This window comes from Neodiprion pinetum, chromosome 7 (genome assembly GCF_021155775.2).
Source record: "Neodiprion pinetum isolate iyNeoPine1 chromosome 7, iyNeoPine1.2, whole genome shotgun sequence".
In the NCBI taxonomy this organism is placed as follows: Eukaryota; Metazoa; Arthropoda; class Insecta; order Hymenoptera; family Diprionidae; genus Neodiprion; species Neodiprion pinetum.
In genome coordinates this window covers 21,750,520-21,772,007 of record NC_060238.1, presented here as the reverse complement: position 1 = coordinate 21,772,007, position 21,488 = coordinate 21,750,520, and the positions used below count along the sequence as shown (strand labels likewise).

Here is a 21,488-nt window from a genome sequence, read left to right as displayed (position 1 = left end):
ACGAGATTAATTATTGTTCTTTGTTATATTTCGAAAACAAAATTCATCCAAAACCGTCAGGGTTACAACAGAAGCGTTATACCAATTTGTCCTTCTTTCTTTTGGCGAAATTAAAACCTCCAAGGTAGCTGTCTTGAGAATACTTTCGAATTCTACTCATGCATAGGAGATAATATGATATTCAAGTGGCTGCTCAGTAATCAAATCGTGTTCAGCCGGCTAATTTGCAATTTAAACACGTGATGTTCTCGCCTGTGGTTATTTAATTCACGTATATCGTCATTTATCAATGAATTGTGCTCGCCGGATTACAATGATTAAATAAAGCATCGTTCATGTACATCTAATCAATTATTTCAAATTCCCATCAGTCACAGATAAGATAATGAATACGACATTGGTTTCTTGTGACAAAAGTCAATCGAAAGCTTAGAATTAGCAAACTTCTTGTATAACTAACCGACATCAATACGTGCATAAAGAATAATCACTTGTTCTTTTCGTTAATCCTGCACTTTTTTTACTTTCCCTTTATCAAGCGGGGATTATACAGCACGAATATCGATCGCTGAGTAAAAGTTTCTGCATTCGAACAACTTCACCTGTCTCGCCAAAAGAAACATTCAACTACAAACCATGAGTCAGATATATTTCTCTTCGTTACGTGTCATTTATTTTACTTATTATACGGTTACGACATCGTGAATGCGATGTTCAAAACCTAAAAATAAACTCTGTTGCTATACCTACTGTTTCACTCTCGTGTATCAAACCGGATTGGACAGTGTAATGATTCAAATATAAATGCGCGATGAACACGGCACGAGTGGATTAGGTTAGACCCAGGGAGTGGGGAACCTGGTCACAAATTTGAAAGCAGAAGGTTTGGTCTACGTCTCTCCAGGAGGAAGGAGGTGCGGAGGTGTTCCTCTCTGAACTGAAATAGTAACTGATCGAAAATCGACCATTTAAAAATAATAACGGAAATTTAAACTACGGGGACATACCTGTTAAATTAACAATTCAAACACTCGAAAAGCCAAGCAAATTTAAAAAGAGAGACGATAGAACGAGAACATTAAAAGTGCAATAAACAAATATAGTGCCTCGACGAAAAACCGTTATTGACAATACATCATAATTTCAACGATACACTGATTTTAACTAAATACACCGGGAATGAATGATGAATGAATGAATTTTAAAATTAATGACAGCCCATGTGTAGTCATATTTATAAATAAATTAAAATGGTCACTCTACTAATCATAGTTTGATAAAAGATTGTTAATATAGATTTCGCCTCATTGTTAAAATTCAATTATTATTAGAACAGAGAATGAAAATCTTAACTGTACAACAATTTTGATAACACGGTCAAACCTCGAATAATAATCACCACCAAAAGTGTGCCGAAAAAATATTTCCATCCTTAAAACAAGTGACCGATTTATCAAATTGTTAAAACGTATTGAATTTTTCATTAAGGAATCTTCCCCCCATCTTTAGCATATTCAATCGCTACCAATTTCCTATCGATACGATTAATTAAGAAACGAATAAACTTTATCGCTGTCATTTAAATGTAATTTGTAATTTCAGATATTACGAACGATAAGATCCAAAATAGAGAAAAATGGCGCTATTTTCAGTCAATCTTGCGCTCCAACTTTTGGGAATAATAATAGCCATAGTCGGGGCAGCGTACATTTACCTCAAGCATGTAACCTACAACTACTGGAGTTCCAGAGGAATTGCACAGCTGGAACCAATACCACCGATCGGTGACTTGTGGCCGCTCCTTTCAAGGAAAAGATCAATCGGTAAAGAAAGAATTATCTTCATGAGAAAAAAATGGTGTTTCAATCGAGCGAGAAAGAACCAAACTTGACCGTTGTAGACTTACATGATATACGTTATATTGGCGTGGCATCAAAAATATAACACATATCGCATCAAATAGTTCAAGAAACAACATAACTTTTTTTGTGTCGGCATTTGTTTTTTTTTATCTTAATCCAACTTCAATTATCCACTATATACGGGTTCAAAAAAAAAAAAGCCATTTCCGAAACGAGTGAACTAAAAAATTTCTTTAGTTTTATACGACACAGAATCAGGTTTATCAGCGCTAACCCAAGTGTAGACCTTGAGTCGAGCAACGACTGTAAGGATTATGAAATTTGAAGAGAAGTATATTCGCACTGAGTGTAAAAAAGTTTGTCAAAATTCGAGTTACAAGCGATAACTTGCAGTTTAGTAAACAACTATCAAAAAAATATAAAACTTTATTATATCACATATCTATGTGTGAAAAAATCTACCGTCGATTTGAAAATTTTCATGAAAAAAGCCGCGCATTCGAATTGTGTTTTACGTTTCGCGATTTTTTAACCGTGTTAGTCTACCTCTGGTTTCATTCTAAATTGTGTTAAACTGACACCTGCTTTAAAATATCCACACCAAATTTTTATCCCATTGTAACTTGTTCCAAGGTCAATTGATGCGCGACGGTTATCTCCGTCTGAGGAAGAAGCGAATTTTCGGTTTCTACTCTATCCACAAGCCAAACCTGGTGATCTGCGATCCTGACATACTTCGGTTCGTGCTGACGAAGGAATTTCCGCGATTCCAAGACCGCGGAATGTTCAGTGACGAGAAGCTCGATCCGATGTCGGGTAACCTGTTCCTGACCGGTGGAACAAAGTGGCGACACCTCAGGGTGAAGTTCTCGCCGACGTTCACGTCCGGCAAGATAAAGCACATGTTCACGATCGTCAAGGAGATATCTGACAACCTCGACAAGCGTCTGGCCGACGAGGCGAAACAGAACGAGCTTGTCGAGATCAAGGATCTGATGGCGAGGTAATCGTCTCACCTCGAGGAACGCGAACGAGTCAATGATTACTAAAGCTGGAGTTATTCGATGCAGGTTCTCCACCGATGTGATAGCAACCGTGGCCTTCGGGATCGACTGCAACAGCCTGGAGGATCCCGATGCGGAGTTCCGATCATGGGGACGAAAGTTCTTGGAGCCGAATCCGCTGAAGAATGCGTTGATGGCACTTTGTCCCTCAGTGCTGCAGATATTGAAGATCCCATTCTTCGACAAGGGGGCCTCCGACTTCATCCTAAACGCGTTCACCGACACCGTAAACTACAGGACAGCCAACAATGTAGTGCGAAAGGACTTCCTTGAGCTTGCTATGCAACTCATAAACAAGGGATACGTACAGGGCGACGAAGACGACAACAACAAGGAAACGGCCCAGAACTCAGGTATGGGACCTATTGATTTACCCTCGAGTTCCAATTTCATAACCTTGACGAAATCCACCCAGTCAATGCCAGCGACAAAATCACGATGCTGGAAGGAGCGGCGCAGGCTTTCGCTTTCTGGGTTGGTGGATTCGAAACCTCGTCTTCAACAGCGACTCATTGCCTCTACGAAATGGCCCTGAATCAGGATATCCAGGAAAAATTATCCGATGAGATAAATACAGTACTGGAGAAATTCGGGGGCTTGACTTACGACAGCATAAACGAGATGACTTATCTTCACAAAGTTGTCTCAGGTCAGTCAACGAAGGATTTTCGAAACACTGTCGCTTAGAACATAAAAAAAATTAACGTTGTTAAAACTGACCAAAAATAACCGACGTGGACTACTGTGGAAAAATTATCGTGGCTAATTCGACAATTGATCGCCATATAGTGTTGGATTGAAAATAAGTAGTATTAGGTTGACGTGATATAGCGTTGGTCTAGCACGAAAAAACATTCCATAGAAGTCCACACCGCATTCATCGCCTATCAAACTTCTCTTTCACGTTCCACAGAAACCCTCAGAAAGTATCCTTCAGTAGCCGTCCTAAACAGAGAGTGCAATCAGGATACCGAGCTACTCGACACTGGTCTTGTCGTCGAGAAAGGAACGCCGATCATCGTTCCAGTAATGGGTATCCATTGGGATCCCGAAATTTACCCTGACCCGGAAAAATTCGATCCGGAAAGATTCACGGAGGAGAACATCTCCAAGAGGCACCGTTACGCTTACCTAGCCTTTGGCGAAGGGCCCAGAAATTGCATCGGTATGTTTTTATCGTACCGATTTCCTTCCACTGCAAACACCGTTCGAATAATTGTTTTTCAACGTTTTCACAGGCATGCGATTCGGTTACCTTCAAACGAAAATCGGACTCATCACTCTGCTCTCCAAGTATCGTTTCAAACCAGGGCCTGACACAAAAGTACCACTGCCTGCCGATACCGGAAACTTTTTACACATGCCACTTGGTGGAGTGATCCTACGAGTCGAAGAAAGATATTGAAAGAGTAAAAATAGTTAGCATCACACTTAGGCCATTTGTTTTTTCACAAATTTCGAAATTTTTTAGTCTTCCATTCTCCAAGTAGTACGAATTAACGTACCTCTCATGCTAGATAATTTTTCTTACGAAAATTTTAATCAACTTTTTGGATTTGAACAATGAAAGATCACTGATTACCAGTTACGAGTATACCATAGGGAAAAAATCAGTGCACATACGCTGACGATCCACTAACTTTTCACTGACATTTCACTAATTTTCAGTGTATATGGAGCATTCCGTGTCAAATTTGTAATCCATGTACCTCACCCCCTTCGATATTGACGATTTTTTATTATGATGTTGCAGCCGGTCCAAAATGGTCAGGAAATTTTTTTCAGTCATCTTTCAGCCACCGGTGAAATTTAAAAAGATAATCAACAAACCAATTCCGAAAACGCCATCTATAAAAATCTGAAAAAAATTCACACTGATTTTATGATTTAAAATATGATTTTTTTTCTCGTAAACTCATTTTTTCCAATAGTTTACCGATTCATATTTCAATAATACGTAATATACAATATCCTTAATCTGCTTATGTTTACTATTATCGATGGTATTTCTTTCGACGGGTCCGAAGACCAGTTATTTATGTATTCATTTATTCTCAAACACATTAAATTAATTCTCTAGCATTCTTTAGACGGTTACAATCTCGTCTCATAAGCCAGTGTTACTGCCATGCATATAAAAAAATTCTATACATTTGCAAACATAACCCGCTGCAGTATGTGTGCAACATACATAGTAATCGGACGTTTCTTGGCAGAGAATTGTTTATAATCACGATGACTCGGCAAGCCTGAACGTACAACGCACACGAATCACGCTTATTGCTCTCTGACACGCCTCCGCCTCGGTAAAACTTCTGCGACTCATGCTGCGTTCGCTGTTAAAATGTTTTCGATAGATATTGGAGCAAAGCGAACTTGCGTGAGCTTACACACTCCGCAAAATTCATTATCACACAGTTGGACAACGTTGATTTAATTACGTAATAATTGGTATGCTGGTAAAAAAAATAAATAAAAAATACTCAGCGATGCGACGAATGAAAAACAAAACATGTCTTTTAAACGCAGGTGATTATCCAGGCCGGAAGTGTCTCAATCATCTTGTACCACCTTCAGGCAACCGATCATCGTTCTTGTAGATTCTTTTTCCAGCAAACATGTCGTTCATTTGCTTACAGACGAGACAATTAGTAGTTACGAAGAGTGAACGCTAATCTGTGAGACCAGGTTTTCGACGATGCAATTGCATCGGTTTCCTTTGCAACAGGATGCAACGATCCGAAAATTGAACCCACCAGAAATTAGCCGATTAACATTTCATTACTCGCGCCTGCTTGCGCTAAGAATTTCGTCGAAATGAGACGTGTTACCAAATACCAATATAATAATGAAATATTTCTGCTCGATGGTTAAATTGTTTATTTTGAAAATAAATGTGTCGAATATAATTACTTTTAAATCAAAGACTACGTGAAGTCTGGCAACGTGATGGAAAAATTTGATACGATGCTTTGAGTCGCATAATTAATCACTGTGCCGCTTTTTCACGATCTTGTTGAACATGAATATATTTTCTTTTTTTATAAATTAAGAGAGAGAGAATCGGTGAAGTATGACATCAGAATTACCCGTATAGTTTTATACATATATCACGTTTTTTATTCTAAAAGGTGGTGTCACGCTCATAGGGCGACTAACGAAAGGTTTAATAAACACGATGCTGGAATTTTTCGTTGGTTTGACTTACGTTAGTGTAAATTAACTGAGATGCGCTACCTTTACAAAGTGGTGCCGAGTTAATAGAAAAATTTACTTCTCGGTTATCCTCTTACCGTCTGAGCAACAATCTTGTTGACTCGAATCACACTTCTTGTTTACCGCTTCACAGAGACATTGAAAAATTAGGCTTTCGCTGCGTAAAAATTCGACAAATGATATTTCGTATTATAAATTTGCAAAAAAATTCATCCAAACGAAACAACGATGAGTAATTAGATTCAATTAACTGTAGCGAATTTGGTACATACGTACAGTTTAATAAGCTGACATAAGTACGAAACGATCACTTTTCGCTATGTACGCGATTAGCGATAAAGATTCTGCGACCTTCGAGCATTTATGGAGAAGGGGATCGCGAAGCGAAGATACTCGAGGTATATATCGCTGCATCTCAACCAAGAGTACTTCAATCGTCTCGCGAATTAGAGAATCCGAATCATCTCAGTCGTAAATTGCGACATATTTGTTTGTCTCTTCATCGTTCTAAAAAGGCCCTTACGATTTTTCTCGCTAGTGGATTTTTTTAATGTGCACGCAATGAAACAGTGCTGAAAAAAAAAAAACAATCCTTTTACGCCATTATACACGTGGTACGGAAAAATCGGTATTCGGTCAGTCGAAAAAAATTGCTTTACTGCTGCAGCATACGTTCAAATCGATTAGTCAGAAATTGTAGAAAAAGACATTTGAAGACAACTAGAGTCTCTTTGAACATAAACATTTGTGTTTTCAATGCGAAAAAAAAATTTCGACAATCTGATCGAAAAACCGTTAATATTTTGTTCGCCGTAATCTTGCGACTTATGGACTGTGTTTCACTCCAAAGTACAAGATTGAGTTGCAGTCGGGAACCATGGCGTTCATTACAACAGGAATTCTCCTTCAAGTTCTCGCATTTCTAGTCACGATCATCGGTGCAACGTACATTTACCTTAAGCATGTTGCCTACAATTACTGGAGTTCAAAAGGGATTGTTCAGTCCGAACCGATGACACCATTCGGAAGCTTGTGGCCGGTCTTCACTTCGCAGAAATCTATTGGTAAAAAAATTGCAAATCGATTTATTTTTTACCGATGGTGAAACACAATTTTTCAAAGTTTTCGGGATGAGACCGAGTGAAAAAGATTCAAGGTAAAACGGTATGAAATAAATACTTCTATTTACGATTATTGAACTTGTAACCTTCGAATAAGGTAAGTTTAACAGTTATTGATACGTTTAGAGCCAATTATTGACCCTTTTATTTTCCAAACTCACAAATTTACGTCACAAATTGTAAATTTCCTGGTAACTAAAACCAATTGCTAGAGTGTTAGACACTGTAAATTTATTTTCTTATAATTTTCGAACCAAGGATCAAACAGATACAGCTAAAGAAGGTCAATAATTGGAACATGATCAATAACTGGTACACTAACCATACGGGGTTTCTTGAAATGGATTCTGTTCGCTACTATAAGAAGACGGTTACGTCAAAAGTACCAAAAATTTATTGCCCAACGTGTTACACAGGCGAAATGTTTCGCGACGGATATCTGCGGTTCAGGAAAAATCGCATTTTTGGAATATACTCATTCCACAAACCTAACTTGGTTATATGCGACCCCGACATCATTCGTTTTGTACTGACAAAAGAGTTCTCACGATTCCAAGATCGTGGAATGTACTACAACAAGGAACACGATCCGATGTCAGCTCATCTGTTCTTGATCGGTGGAACAAAATGGCGCAATTTGCGGATAAAGTTTACCCCAACATTCACGTCCGGTAAGATGAAGCAAATGTTCACCACGGTGAAGGACATCGCGGACAATTTGGGCAAGCGTTTAACAGAAGAGGTGCATAAGAACGGACTGATAGAAATCAAGGATCTCGTCGCAAGGTTGGTTTCAACTTTTCGAAAAATCGATTGTTCTACGTTGACTATATAAAGTTACGAATGTTGATCTTTGCTCTCTGAATCCAGGTTTTCCACAGATGTGATCGCATCGGTTGCTTTCGGAATAGAATGCAACAGTCTCCAAAATCCAAACGCAGAATTTCGCACGTGGGGTAAAAAGTTGCTGGAACCCAAGCCAGTCAAGAACACGTTATTTGCATTGTGTCCACCTGTGTTGAAGCTATTTAACGCCAGTATCACGGACAAAGGGGCGTCCGATTTCTTCATTAAAGCGTTCAAGGACACCGTAGAGTACAGAACGGCTAACAATGTCGTTCGGAAGGACTTTTTGGACCTGATTATGCAGCTAATGAACAAGGGTTACCTGCAGTCAGACGACGGCAAGGAGTCCGTGATCGCCTCGGGTGAGTTATTCGCTTCTTTTACGTCTCAACGTTCGAAAGTGGTCAAGGCACCAACGTTTTTATGACATAACGTATCGTCCGCAGAAACCCGCGAGAAGATCACTATGCTGGAAGGAGCAGCGCAGGCATTCGTCTTCTGGATAGCCGGATTCGAAACGTCATCGACAACGGTGACACACTGCACTTACGAGTTGGCACTGAATCAGAAAATTCAGGAAAAAATGGCCAACGAAATAAACACGGTGCTGGAAAAATTCGGAGGCTTGACTTACGAGAGCATAAATGAGATGCCTTATCTTCACAAAGTGGTCTCTGGTTAGTAGAAGAATAGAATTTTTAATTATGCTCGCTACCACTCGAGCAACAATCTTGTTCTTCGACCAAACTTCTTTTTTACCGCTTCATAGAGACCCTGAGAAAGTACCCATCGGTTCCACTCCTCAACAGAGAATGCAATCGGGAGATTGAACTGCTTGACACTGGCTTTGTCGTTCCAACTGGAACCCCGGTAGTCGTGCCGGTTCTGGGGATCCATTTCGACCCTGACATTTACCCTGATCCAGACAAATTTGACCCGGAACGTTTTAGCGATGAAAACATCGCCAAGAGGCACAAATACGCTTACCTTCCATTTGGCGAAGGACCCAGAAACTGCATTGGTGAGTTAGCACCGTGACTTTGACTCACAAGGAAGGTATTCCAGGTCGATCTCTTCGATTTCATTTCATTTGTAATATGTTATAGTAGACTAAAAACTAAGCGACACCCATTTTTTTTTTACCTGCCAATAAACACTTCAAGGGGGTTAAACCACCCCCCAAAGTAAGGTACGTCAAGGGGCGATTTGGAAGTTTTATCTACAAGAGTATAATATTTTTCATCAATCCAGCTGGAAAAGTTTTCACATAACGAGAAAAGAAAAATGTAATTTTGTCAATTAAAAAAAAAAAGAAAAGAAGTGCCTCACTTTGGAGGGTGGTTTATCCCCCTTAAAGTGTTTATTAACAGATGAAAAAAGTACATGTCTCTTAGTTTTTAGTCTACTATAACACATTAGAAAATAAATCAGCTCTGAGAGATTGACCTTGGATACCATTCTTGTCAGATATCCTTTCATCGAACTGTTTCCAATGATTCTCTTTTCCTTTGATATTTGCGAAAGGAATGAGATTCGGCCTTCTCCAAACGAAAATTGGCCTCATCACGTTGTTTTCCAAGTACCGTTTTAAGCCAGGACCGGACACCAAGGTGCCCCTACCAGTCGACAAAGGAAATATATTGCACGGTCCTCTCGGCGGAGTGACTCTTAAAGTAGAAGAAAGATACTGATTATAGACACGAGATAATTTTGTGGTTTTTGCTGTCGCTGTTGTTTTTGTTTTTTCTGTTACGATAAGCCGTTATTTTTGGTATGATAACATTTAAGATTAAGGTTAACTACCTTGTTTTTTACCAATGATAAGGTACTAATGTTTCGTGAATTATCATTATACTAGATGTGAGTGTAAATACGTATACGACCTGTAGAAGTAAACCTACAATATAAATGACTTTCGTAATACGTACGCTAGGATGCGTATTATATATTCTCGGCACAAGAAAAACCTAGTACTAAAGAAGCACAAAGAATCATATAGAAACCTATTTTCCATCAGCCTATTTTGCACAAGTTTGTAACCACATACCTAAATAATTGTCCTATTAACCTGATTACTAGTTTTGCCTGTAAAAGAGGAAGTCACAGCATAACATAACCCATTGTGTTGATATTTTTCATTACCGGAATGAATACTGTTCAATTATTTCCGATTACAATCCACTCTGAGTCCATATCGGCCGCATAATGAAATTTAATAATATGTTTTTCGGTGGAAAATTGTAGGAATCAAAAAGTAATTGACAGAAAACTTTGTAACGTAGAAAATTTCAAGAGTTAGAATAAGGCCCAACGTTGAAAACTTCACTTTAATTTCGCTATCGTACTTTGCTTGTACAAACACAATTTGCATGAAAAAAACAAAAATTAAAAAAACTCTATTACGTATATAACAGCAAGCAAAGAATAATTTTCTCCTTCTCTCCCCCCCACCTCTCTCTCTCTCTCTCTCTTTCTCCGCCCCTCTCCGCGTCTCTTCATGCTTCTTCTAGCAGCGATCGTAAAGGAATGAACAAATAACGGGATTCGGAACTATTCCTCTGTAGCTACGACCGGTTATAGAATACGCTGTTTAGAATAACGTCGGTATCTATAATAGTCTACTGTGATGATAGTTTTTTCGCGAAATATATTAGCTCTGTGGAGATGAAGTGCCGCGAGTTCATGTGTAGAAAAAACTATTATAGCAAAATGTTTCTGTACGTTTTGTCAGCATGTTGATAGCCAGTCGACGTGACCGATCACCGTATAGCGCTGAACACACACAGTGAGTCAAAAATACGCAACAAAGTACAGAAACGCTCTTTTCCGTGACCCATTATCCATGTATTTCATGACACGTGCTTGTATTTACTATTTTTATTTCATTCCATAAGCTTTTTACCATCGCCATAGATTACATTGATCGAATTACAATGAGGCGAAGTCAGTGCTGAAGAAAAAAAGTGGTACAGTATTATAGTATTCCAATCTAGCAATGCATCTTGAGAGATAACATTATCAGTCAACGTTGCAGGGTTACATCTAACTAACAAAGGCATTTTTACATTCTTGTCTTGGCTAACTGAAAAACATTTCGTTATCTATGTCGGACTGCATAGTAATCAAAGACAGTATCTTGTACCACTCCGATGATCATTTAGCAAGAGCATTTCCAGACTGTTCGGGAAAGAGAGAACGACCACATTGTATCCGATCTAAATTATTCGTTGCTGCTACCAGTCGATGTTAGGAAAAACTTCATCAACGTTATAAACAATCCAACCCGGATATTTTCTCGTCGTATGGGTAAGGAAGTGGTTTTATTCGCGTGCCTGTATAAATGAACTAATGATTGATACGATGACGTGATGTTAATGAAAAACTATTACCTGCAGAAGATTTTCGAACCGCTAACCGTCAAAGTGCAAATTGGCATAAAAGAACTGCCAACTCCATCATTTACTCGTGATCGTCTCGTTACCATGGAATTTGGAGTGGTCAACTTTCTGCTTCAACTGCTGGGTATTGTACTAGCGATAGCCGGTGCTGCGTACATTTACCTGAAAAATGTGACTTACAACTACTGGAAGCACAAAGGAATTGCACAAGCGGAGCCTTTCGTTCCCTTTGGAAGCCTGTGGGACGTCGTAAGGTCAAGGAAATCCATAGGTTCGAATTAAATAATCTGGCGTCATAATCCTTTGTATATTCTCCGTGACGATGAAGTTAGCAAGGTTACTGCAGCAATCAATGTTTATGAAACATCCGTACTTCGCACTTTTGGAATCGTCTGAAGTTTGATAAACCATGATAAACAAAACCTACTGATATTCTTAAAAGCTAACTTTCTGAATGGCGTTTAGATATTGCACAGTAACGATTTTATCCCTGATGTGTCGTTACGTCAAGGTAACTAACTTCAGCGTAGTTATCCTTCACCATGTTAACCATCCTCGAATATCCATCATGAATACATGTTTTCAGCTGGACTAATGCGTGATCTGTATCTGGAATTCAAGGACAGTGCTGTGTTTGGGTTCTACTCGTTTCACCGACCGTCTCTAGTGATCCGTGATCCTGATCTGATACGTTTCGTGCTGACGAAGGAGTTCTCGCATTTTCAAAACCGTGGATTGTACTACAACGAAGAAGTTGATCCACTTTCTGGTCACCTGTTCATGTTAGAAGGCACCAAGTGGAAGAATCTAAGGATCAAGTTCAGCCCGACGTTCACATCGGGTAAAATGAAGCACATGTTCACGACGGTGAAAGAGTGCTCGGACGGTCTCGTTCAATGCGTTGCTGATGAAGTCGAGAAGAACGAACTCGTCGAGATAAAAGACATAATGGCAAGGTTGGTAGCACTGACGAACGAGATAAATCGTTAGTGCATATCGTCCAATAATCCATTCCGCAACGATTTGGTTCACAGGTTTACAACCGACGTCATAGCGTCCGTGGCTTTCGGCATCGAGTGCAACAGCCTTAAGAATCCAGACGCTGAATTTCGTGCCTGGGGTCGAAAAATCTTAAAACCTCGGCCAGTACTGACTGCCATGTTGGTATTGTGTCCGTCCCTCTTGAAAATGTTCAGCATTGCCGCGACTGACAAGGAAGTTACAGACTTCATAATCAAAGTTTTCAAGGAAACGGTGGACTACAGAACAAGCAACAATTTGGTCAGAAAAGACTTTTTAGATCTGGTTATGCAGCTGATGAACAAGGGCTACGTTCGCGGTGACGACGACAAGAAACCATTGGAAAAACCAGGTATGAATTTTTTTTATTCCTCCTTTCAACATTTAGGCATCACTCTGTCGTCAGCTAGCACTCAAAACCGTTTTCAATTTCGTTGCAGAAATTTCCAGCGGGAAGATCACGATGCTCGAAGGAGCGGCGCAAGTCTTTGTGTTCTGGATAGCTGGATTTGAGACGTCGTCTTCGGCGGCGACTCACTGCCTCTACGAGTTGTCGATTAATCAGGATGTGCAGGAGAGATTGGCCGATGAAATTAGCCGAGTTTTGGGAGAATTCGGAGGCATAACTTACGAGAGCCTCGCGGCTATGCCTTATCTCCACAAAGTAGTATCCGGTTAGTCGACGAAATTTTCACCACAATTAAATACTCGGTCTTGGAACCAAGGTCGTGATTCTCTGGTGTGGTTTGCAGAGACGCTGAGAAAATATCCGTCGGTACCGATTCTGAACAGAGACTGTAACCAGGACGTTCAACTGCCAGGCGTTAACCTCACCATCGCTAAGGGCACCCCGATCGTAATACCACTTTTGGGACTTCACATGGACCCTGAGGTGTATCCGGAACCTGATAAATTCGATCCGGAACGATTTAATGAGGATAATATCGCCAAGAGACATCGTTACGCTTATCTACCCTTTGGCGACGGGCCCAGAAACTGCATAGGTGAGCTCTCATCGTTGATTGCGAAGCACAGTCAAGTCATCCGAGGTGTTGATCCGTTTCTGTGTTTGTTACAGGGATGAGGTTTGGTCTGATGCAAATGAAAATTGGCCTCGTCAGTTTATTGTCCAAATATCACTTCGCCCTCGGCCCAAATACCAAGGTACCATTAGAAATGGGCACTGGTAATTTTCTGCTTGTACCAAAAGGCGGAATAGTGCTTCACGTCACCCGACGGAAATAAACACCAGTCATTTTATCTTCAAGATACGGTTTTTACCGCTTGATGAGCAAAACTTTTCACTTCGTTTTCCACATGTTCGAAAAAATTTTCACTGGTCTACACTGTTCAGTATTTACTAGTCAAAACATTCCACGTTAAACTATTCTCTTATACATCTCTAAGAATCATTTTTCATAATGACGAATCAACTCTAATTTTTGGTAGCTTATGGAGTTGGTGATCACAGTTTTATAACTCGACTAGACTGCTTTTGTAAGAGAAGTAATACAATGTACATTTATTTTCGAGAAAATGAATATTTTAGTGTACAACATACCTCCTAAAACTGATCTTTAAATGTGGGTGTCATTCATTTTATCGCTTGGAGAACGGAAAAATAAGTTCCGGTGGTACGAAGTATCTGAAAATTACAATACCAATGTGAAGAAGGAATTTTGTAATACTGCATCGCATGCACGTCTTTTGTCGTACTTTTAGCGTACGTGCCAAAGTTGAATGGATAAGTGTCATCGTAAAAATATCCAGTGACTCTTACATTGGTAAAGCACGAATGTGACATGTCGCAGAATTTCAAAGCGGTGATTTTAAAAGGTGCCCGAGCCCTAGCCTGCATCAACATAAAAGCTCGGGCATCGGATCCTTTCATATCGTACCATGGACATTCGTAGGCAGCTTCGCTCAATCGAGTGCTCTAAAATGGTTGCTCAATTTGCAATCAGTACATCTTTTATTCAATGTACAAATTAGCAGCGTCACAGGTGAAACAGCCAGTTATTTCAGACGCATAGTAAAAGTTTACCTCGTCGATTAAACACTGCCCAGAGTAGCAGTATAGAAATATTTGCATAAGTATTGCGATGAAGTAGAATGTAAACTTTCCAACATCTGCGGCGTAGCCCCCGTCCAATGACTGTAAGAACGTCAAATAATTCGACTCTTCCAAGTACGTTTTTAATCACGTTGTTGATATAACCCGTAACATTATTAGTACCGTAATGAATTTGTATCCTATACTGCATAAAAGCAGAGAACTGACGATAAGCTGGACGCAAATAATAGCGGAATAAATGCTTTCCAAATCTTCGACGTATCTGCAGGCGTTTTGAAAGTAAAAATCATTCGACAGTTTGAATTTATGCACCGTTAGAAGAATTTAACTAAATATAATATCCCAGCTGGTCTACTTTACGTATGAGTTATTTCTTGCATTTCTGTTAGTGAATATAACACAAATTAACGTAGTTTTAAGATTTAAATTGTCATACCAACATTTAACTTGTACTTTGTTCTTTATTTTTGACTTAGTACTACATTAAAAAAAATGCTTAAATCAATCCAAAAATTTCAATGGACCTGCTGGGACATTTTTTTTTCCAGCTGTGTGGATAAAGTAAATTACCGAGAACAAAAACGAAAATCATATCCACTCACTTCACCAGCCGCAGGTGACGTTCAACGATGTTTCGAATCATTGGCTCCCTTTTACCAACTCTCCGAATCGTGCAACCGAGTATTTCGAGTTGGCTACAAACGTGAAGTGCCAGGGCTGCGAAAAAACAGTCGATCGCGGAATAAGCTGCGGAGGCTGTGTAGCAGTGTACCGTTTGAGAAAGGTAACTAAATTGGTAAACGGGTGCCGATGTCACGTCGTAAAGATATTTCGACCTCAAAGGCAGTAAAGACATTATTTCCGTTCCATTTTTCGACTGCGTATAAATCGCCTGAGGCGTCAATGCGAAGAACAGACCTGCCGGGATTGCGGATGCAGGACCGACGATGGAGAACAATCGGCCAATCCTGGCACGATCCATCATCAGCTGAAATACACAGAAATGAAAGATTCGTCAGGTGAAAAGATCGAAGAGATAAAGAAGAAGGAAATTGGCTAAATTATTTTTCTTCGAAACTTGTAATAATTTAGAAAATCCGACTGACAGCTAAACCCTCGAAACGATTTCAGGGAAGTTTTATCGACTGACCTTAAATTCCTGAATAGTGTAAAGGGCAGACCAATCAGTGCGAACTTTGGCAATAACGTTACGAAGTGTATCGAAATTCCACAGAATGATAAAGAGCTTGATCAGTGCCATCGAGCCGCCTATATTAGCGCTCAGGTTGTCGAGCATCGGATCGAACTGGCCCCAAATTGATACCAAATCGGTCCATTGCGCGATTATAACAACCCCCAAGTTCAACGTCAAGAGAACAGTTAGGAAACGTTCAAATACCGATGTTTCTTCCGTGTCGAGTGGCCAAATGCCAAGAATTTTTAGAATCCTTCGATTCCACTTAAAGACGTAGTCAAATTTTAGTAAATCTCGAGCAGCAAGTGTTTCAGGTTTTTCCATATTGCCTAGGAAAAAATTCTCAACCAACTTCCGACCCTTTTTATAACAAGACGCACTACATCCAACCTAACCCATCGAAGATGCGTACGGTAAGAAACTTTTAAATAACTTAAGGACTTCTTCCCTCTTTACAAGAGTTGAAAGAATAATTGTCAAAGTGAATGCAGCAAATTGCGATGTACCATCAGACCATTTTAAGTCAGGCTCAATTATATATTTTCCAGGCTCTCGGATAACGAGAACCATTCTTCTATGTATAATGCACGATGCGTTTAACTCGACTCCACTTTAGAGGGAGAATTCGAACCGCAGATTACCGATTAATAGTACATCGTGCAAATGTATAAATGGGATCATTTCCGTCTTATTCATTTTTTACCGATCAAATAGTCAACGTTCATGAAAAATTTACAAGTCCCGCGTCAAAAGCTGCACTATAAAATGACCGGTCGAATGATCGGAGCGTCTTAGATGTTCGTAAGGCTAGGTATGGTCAATGCACAAAGAATACACGTGGACATAGAACAAGAGAACTGTATAAACTGACAAGTCTCACCCACTTTTTCAATTTCATTTTCAGAATTTCTCAAAATGCATCATCATCTTGCGATAATGAACAGATTCTGTAATCAAGCTACAGCCTTCGTCTTTCAAACAGCACTACGTTTCTCATTCGAATATTGGGTATCCAGTCCGAATCAGACCTATTTTGGCATCGCAAGTAAATTCGACTCTGAATCATTTAAAGGAGATGATGCTGGAAGGAATAAGAAAATTTACGGGTAAGTTGATATGTCCAGAATTTTTCACTCCTATAGATAGGCGCTACCAGTTCTCCAATCACTTTGAACTAATTTATTTCCGTTTTTACATTATCACCTATATGAAATGTAGTATCTAATTTCAGGCCAGGATAAAGTTAGAATACTTAAAAAAATTGTGTAGAACTTACCGAAGACAGAAGAAGTTACATAGATTATTTATTTTTTATTTTTTTTTTGTTCAACTTGAGAACAATTTTTTCGCAATTATTGGACCGATCTAGACTCAACTTCGGAACTTTGTGCTTTGATCATTCGGAACGCCGACTGTTCTGAAAATACTTTTTCGGATAAGAGAGCGTTCGTTTAAATGAACTTTCGGGAAAACAGTTATTCTACCGGGTGATTTGTCGTAAATCCCAACCTCGGTACGCTGATCATTCGTTGATTTAAAAATTTTATTCTCAAAAATTTCGGCTTTTCGACCAGTCGACTTTTCGGACCTTCGGGATATTGACCCCTACCCTTTTTTTTTCGTTACTCGTGAGGGTTGAAAAATACATAAATATGATCCGACGGTTCTACCATTGTAAAAAATGAATTGAGACGTTCGGGAATGTTTGAGACCTGTGACAGACATGGAATTGATAAGTAGGAAAGGATGAAGAATTTTTTAGGATGAGTTCAACGATACACGTATTTTGATTATTATACTGATAATACTTAAAATATACACATTTCGCAATATCTACAGAGAAATAATATCATTCGTAATTTATTATTTGCAACCTCTTCCGATTTGCCTGAAGCATCCGGATAAAGCGGTTTTACCGTTAAAGAATCCTCGAAGCGTGCAAAATTTGACTATTCTTGTCATTCATTTTATAGCTCGTAGAACGGAGAAATATGTTAAAGAGTTACGAAGTATCTGAAAACAAAATACACAACATTACCGAAAATACACCCATTCCATATATCTGTGAATATCGTCCATTTGAATCCACAAAACTACATGAAATTCTTCCCAAAATCCCAACAACGCCGATATTTAGTTTGCCGTTTGACAAAAAGTCAATCACGTTTTATTTCAAATTCAAACTCCGGCTGACAATAGCTTTGAATTTTGAATATGCAATGAGTGACAAAAAAATTCTCACATCTGCAAAGCACGAGTGTGACATGACACAAAATTTCAAAGCTGTTATTTGAAACGGCGACTGAGCTCTCGATTGTATCATTAGAAAAACTCGGGCGTCAGATCCTTTCATTTCATACCACGGACTGTTGTAGACAGCTTCGCTGAGACGGATGCTCTGAAGAAGTATATAAATTTTCATTGAATAAATTTTTCTTCAAGCACAATCAGTCGCGGCATTTAAGACAGAAAAGTTATTTACCTCGTCGATTAAACACTGCCCAGAGTAGCAATACAAAAATACGTGTATCAAAACTGCGGATAGATATACCGAAAACTTTCCAATATCCCCAAAATCCTCGGTGTCCAGAGACTGCAACGATATTGTGCAATTATTAAGCCGTATGAGGAGAAATAAAAAAAAAAATAAAAATAACTCGTTGGACCAGAAAATTTTAGTGTTAATATTACAGAGACGACAAGAAAATTTCTTGCAGTGATTTACTATTGCGGTGAATATTCTTGTTTCAACGATTTAAACAGGTCTTACTGTCTTTGTACATTAATAATAAATTTTACTTATTCATCGAATTGTTATATTCCATAATTCGAAAGACAGTTTAACATTTTTTCAAGCGCATAATTCATGACGTATAAGATACCATTGTGAACTTGAATCCAATACTGCATATCGCCAACGATGTTACCAGAAGTTGACCGAAAATAACTGTAGAATAAATGCTTTCCAAATCGTTGATGTACCTGACGATATTAAAAATAAATAATGAGTAAAATGTGACTGGGTACGATAAAATGAGGAAATTCAAATCGCCTTACTCGATCAATCGCAGATGACGTTCGACGAGATTTTTAACCATACGATAATCTTTTCCGTCGAATCCACGAATCGTACTACCGAGTATTTCGAGTTGGCCACAAACGTGAAAAGCTAATGCCGCGAAAAAACAGTCGACACCGGAATAAGCAGCCGATGATGTGCAGCTGGCTACGGATTGCGAAAAGTAAGTGAATTGGTAAACGGGCGTCGACGTCACGTCGTAAAAGTACATAGATCTGAACGGCATCAACATCGATATTTCCGTCCCATTCATCGAGAGCGTAATAACTTGAGGTATGAACGAAAAGAAGAGAGCCGAAGGCAACGACAAAAGTGGACCTGCGATTGAAAACCAACGACCAATCCTAGCTCGAGCCATCATCACCTGAAACACGTTAAGAAGACGGGTTCAAGAGGTGGGGATAAGAAATCAGATAAACCGAAACTCAGAATGTTCAGAATTCCGAATTTAATAAACTCGAATAACAAATATGAGAGAACAGATACTGTCGGAAATTTTAAGTCCCAAATGGTGCCCAATAAAAATCTGTAGCTTACCTAACATGTATTTAGTAGATGGCTCTATTATCCGAACCCACTTACTTCGGAAAACATTAATCCAAGAATTCAGAGATGCAGAATTTAATAACGTAAAGAGTCAATATTCCAGAGAATGAATTTGTAGAAGGTTTCATATTTTCAAATGTCCAAATATTATAAAAATAAAAGTTAAAATCCAGAATGTAGAAGGGTCTTTGTTCAGAATCGTACGATTCAGAAAGATCGGTATTCCGAAAGTAACCGTATCGATGACTCACCACCAGAATTTCACATTCCGAGTCTATCCAACTGATCTATTTTGACTTGTAAAATGTTTTATATACAGACTCAAAGAAATTCTTTACTCGATACTTAACGAAGAAGAAAGAACGCGATGCAAACGGACAACTTTGAGTCGTTGAAGCTGTTGGGTTGGGCCTTTAGAGTGTGGCCGACGATGTGCCTGACTCTTCTCATAAATAGCGACTCTTCATTCCGACGATTCAGATATACGGCAATTCTATATTCCGAGCCTTCCATGAGATAACTACTCGAAGTTCTAACCGTTCTGATTCTTGATCCTTCGCATTTACGAATTCGAATAGATGAAAATTCTACTTTACGATCAATCCGAAGGTTATTCATTTGTGTTTGCGAGCAATCGCATTTGCCTTATTCTGCCAACGGCCTTTCGATATTTTCACCAGTTGTGTATTCGAAATTCTACAACTTCAAATTTCGATACTTTTATATTCTATTTCCATTATTTCTGGCTTAACGAAGATTCACCGCTTTGTTCTTTCGTGATTGTGAGTTTTCGATATATTTATGTTCAGAATTCTGACCATTCTGATTTTTCGTTTTTCTAATTTTTTACCCGCACCCGAGTGAAAGTTCCTAATGGTCAAAGTTCGTACAGACCATTACACCATATATTCAGAATTTCGCACGGCCAAATAACCATATGGTCAAAATTTCGAATGGTCATGACTTTGAATTGCGAAAATTCTGAACACTTAAAACATTCCGACGTTTGATCGTTCGGAATTTTGGCCATTGGCTGTAATCGTCTGTCTGAACTTTGACAGTTAGGAACTTAACGAGTCAGACCCAAAAATCGTCACTGAATACGAGTACCACAATATCCACGCTTTTTCTTTTTTCTTTTTTCCATCATGCTGACGTTTCTCCCTTGATAGATTTTCACTCTCGTGAATCTTAAGCGACACCAACCTTAATATCCTCATCAGTATAACCGATGGACCAGTCGTTTTGAACATCAGCGATGAGGTTCTGAAGTGTATCAACATTCCAGCGTATAATAAAGAGTTTAACCAGTGCCAACGAGGTGCCCAAATTCGCGGTAAGATTGTCAAGCATCAGATCGAAATTGCCCGAAATTTGAATCAAGTCGTTCCATTCTGCGATTACCAAAGTTCCGAGATTTAAAATCAACAAAAATGTACCAAAACGCTCAAGTCTTGATGTCGAGGTGTGATCGAGCGGCCATACGCCAAAGGATCTCAACAGGACTCGGTTCCATTTGAAAAGATAATCCAATTTCGCCAGACCTCCTGACACGGTAACTTTGGCGGATTTATTCATCTCGCCGTGAAGAAAGATCTCAAGGTACTTCTTTAGATACGTGATATATAACGAGACGTAATGCAACTTCTAACATAACCGAACGAGACCGGACGACGAAGAACTCTTGAATAACTGAACGACTTCCTCCCTCTTCGGAAAAGTTTTTCGAATAATTATTGGGTTATGGCATGCATTACTCTCTGCATGAATAACGTCGAATGCAGCGATGTATATATATAAATGTATACCGTAACAAGAATAGTGCGTCGATAATACTTGACGTCAAGAAATACGATCACTTCCGGGTCGACCATCTCGCCAGTAGAACATTCAAACTTATGCGTATAACGCTTTCAAATTCAAATCTCTGATCACAAATATATACGATCGTAAATCGATAAATTTTTTGTTTATAATCCGCGAGTTTAATAACGCGTAATACTTATTTTTTTTTTTTTTTTATTACGCAGCAATAATTACCGTATTATTAAGGCATTTTTATACCAC

The 21,488-nt window shown here is 39.0% G+C and overlaps 2 protein-coding genes across 2 annotated transcripts; one reads left to right on the top strand and one right to left on the bottom strand.

The window, feature by feature from the left end:
- Positions 1 to 1,608: 1,608 nt before the first annotated feature.
- On the top strand, positions 1,609 to 14,087 carry LOC124222878 (uncharacterized). The gene is made up of 18 exons (XM_069137975.1): positions 1,609 to 1,823; positions 2,496 to 2,865; positions 2,933 to 3,279; positions 3,342 to 3,575; positions 3,840 to 4,091; positions 4,165 to 4,328; positions 6,945 to 7,206; positions 7,680 to 8,049; positions 8,134 to 8,471; positions 8,556 to 8,786; positions 8,879 to 9,130; positions 9,634 to 9,797; positions 11,505 to 11,778; positions 12,094 to 12,463; positions 12,542 to 12,879; positions 12,968 to 13,201; positions 13,280 to 13,531; positions 13,606 to 14,087. The coding sequence occupies exons 1-18, from the start codon at positions 1,637 to 1,639 to the stop codon at positions 13,770 to 13,772; spliced, it is 4,806 nt and encodes a 1,601-aa protein (XP_068994076.1). The 5' UTR covers positions 1,609 to 1,636; the 3' UTR covers positions 13,773 to 14,087.
- LOC124222882 (uncharacterized) lies at positions 13,403 to 21,416 on the bottom strand. The gene is made up of 10 exons (XM_046634345.2): positions 20,628 to 21,416; positions 18,854 to 19,239; positions 18,679 to 18,778; positions 18,279 to 18,389; positions 18,039 to 18,194; positions 15,752 to 16,186; positions 15,204 to 15,589; positions 14,764 to 14,863; positions 14,572 to 14,682; positions 13,403 to 14,463 (listed from the first exon to the last, which is right to left on the bottom strand). The coding sequence occupies exons 1-10, from the start codon at positions 20,997 to 20,999 to the stop codon at positions 14,122 to 14,124; spliced, it is 2,499 nt and encodes an 832-aa protein (XP_046490301.2). The 5' UTR covers positions 21,000 to 21,416; the 3' UTR covers positions 13,403 to 14,121.
- Positions 21,417 to 21,488: the final 72 nt, after the last annotated feature.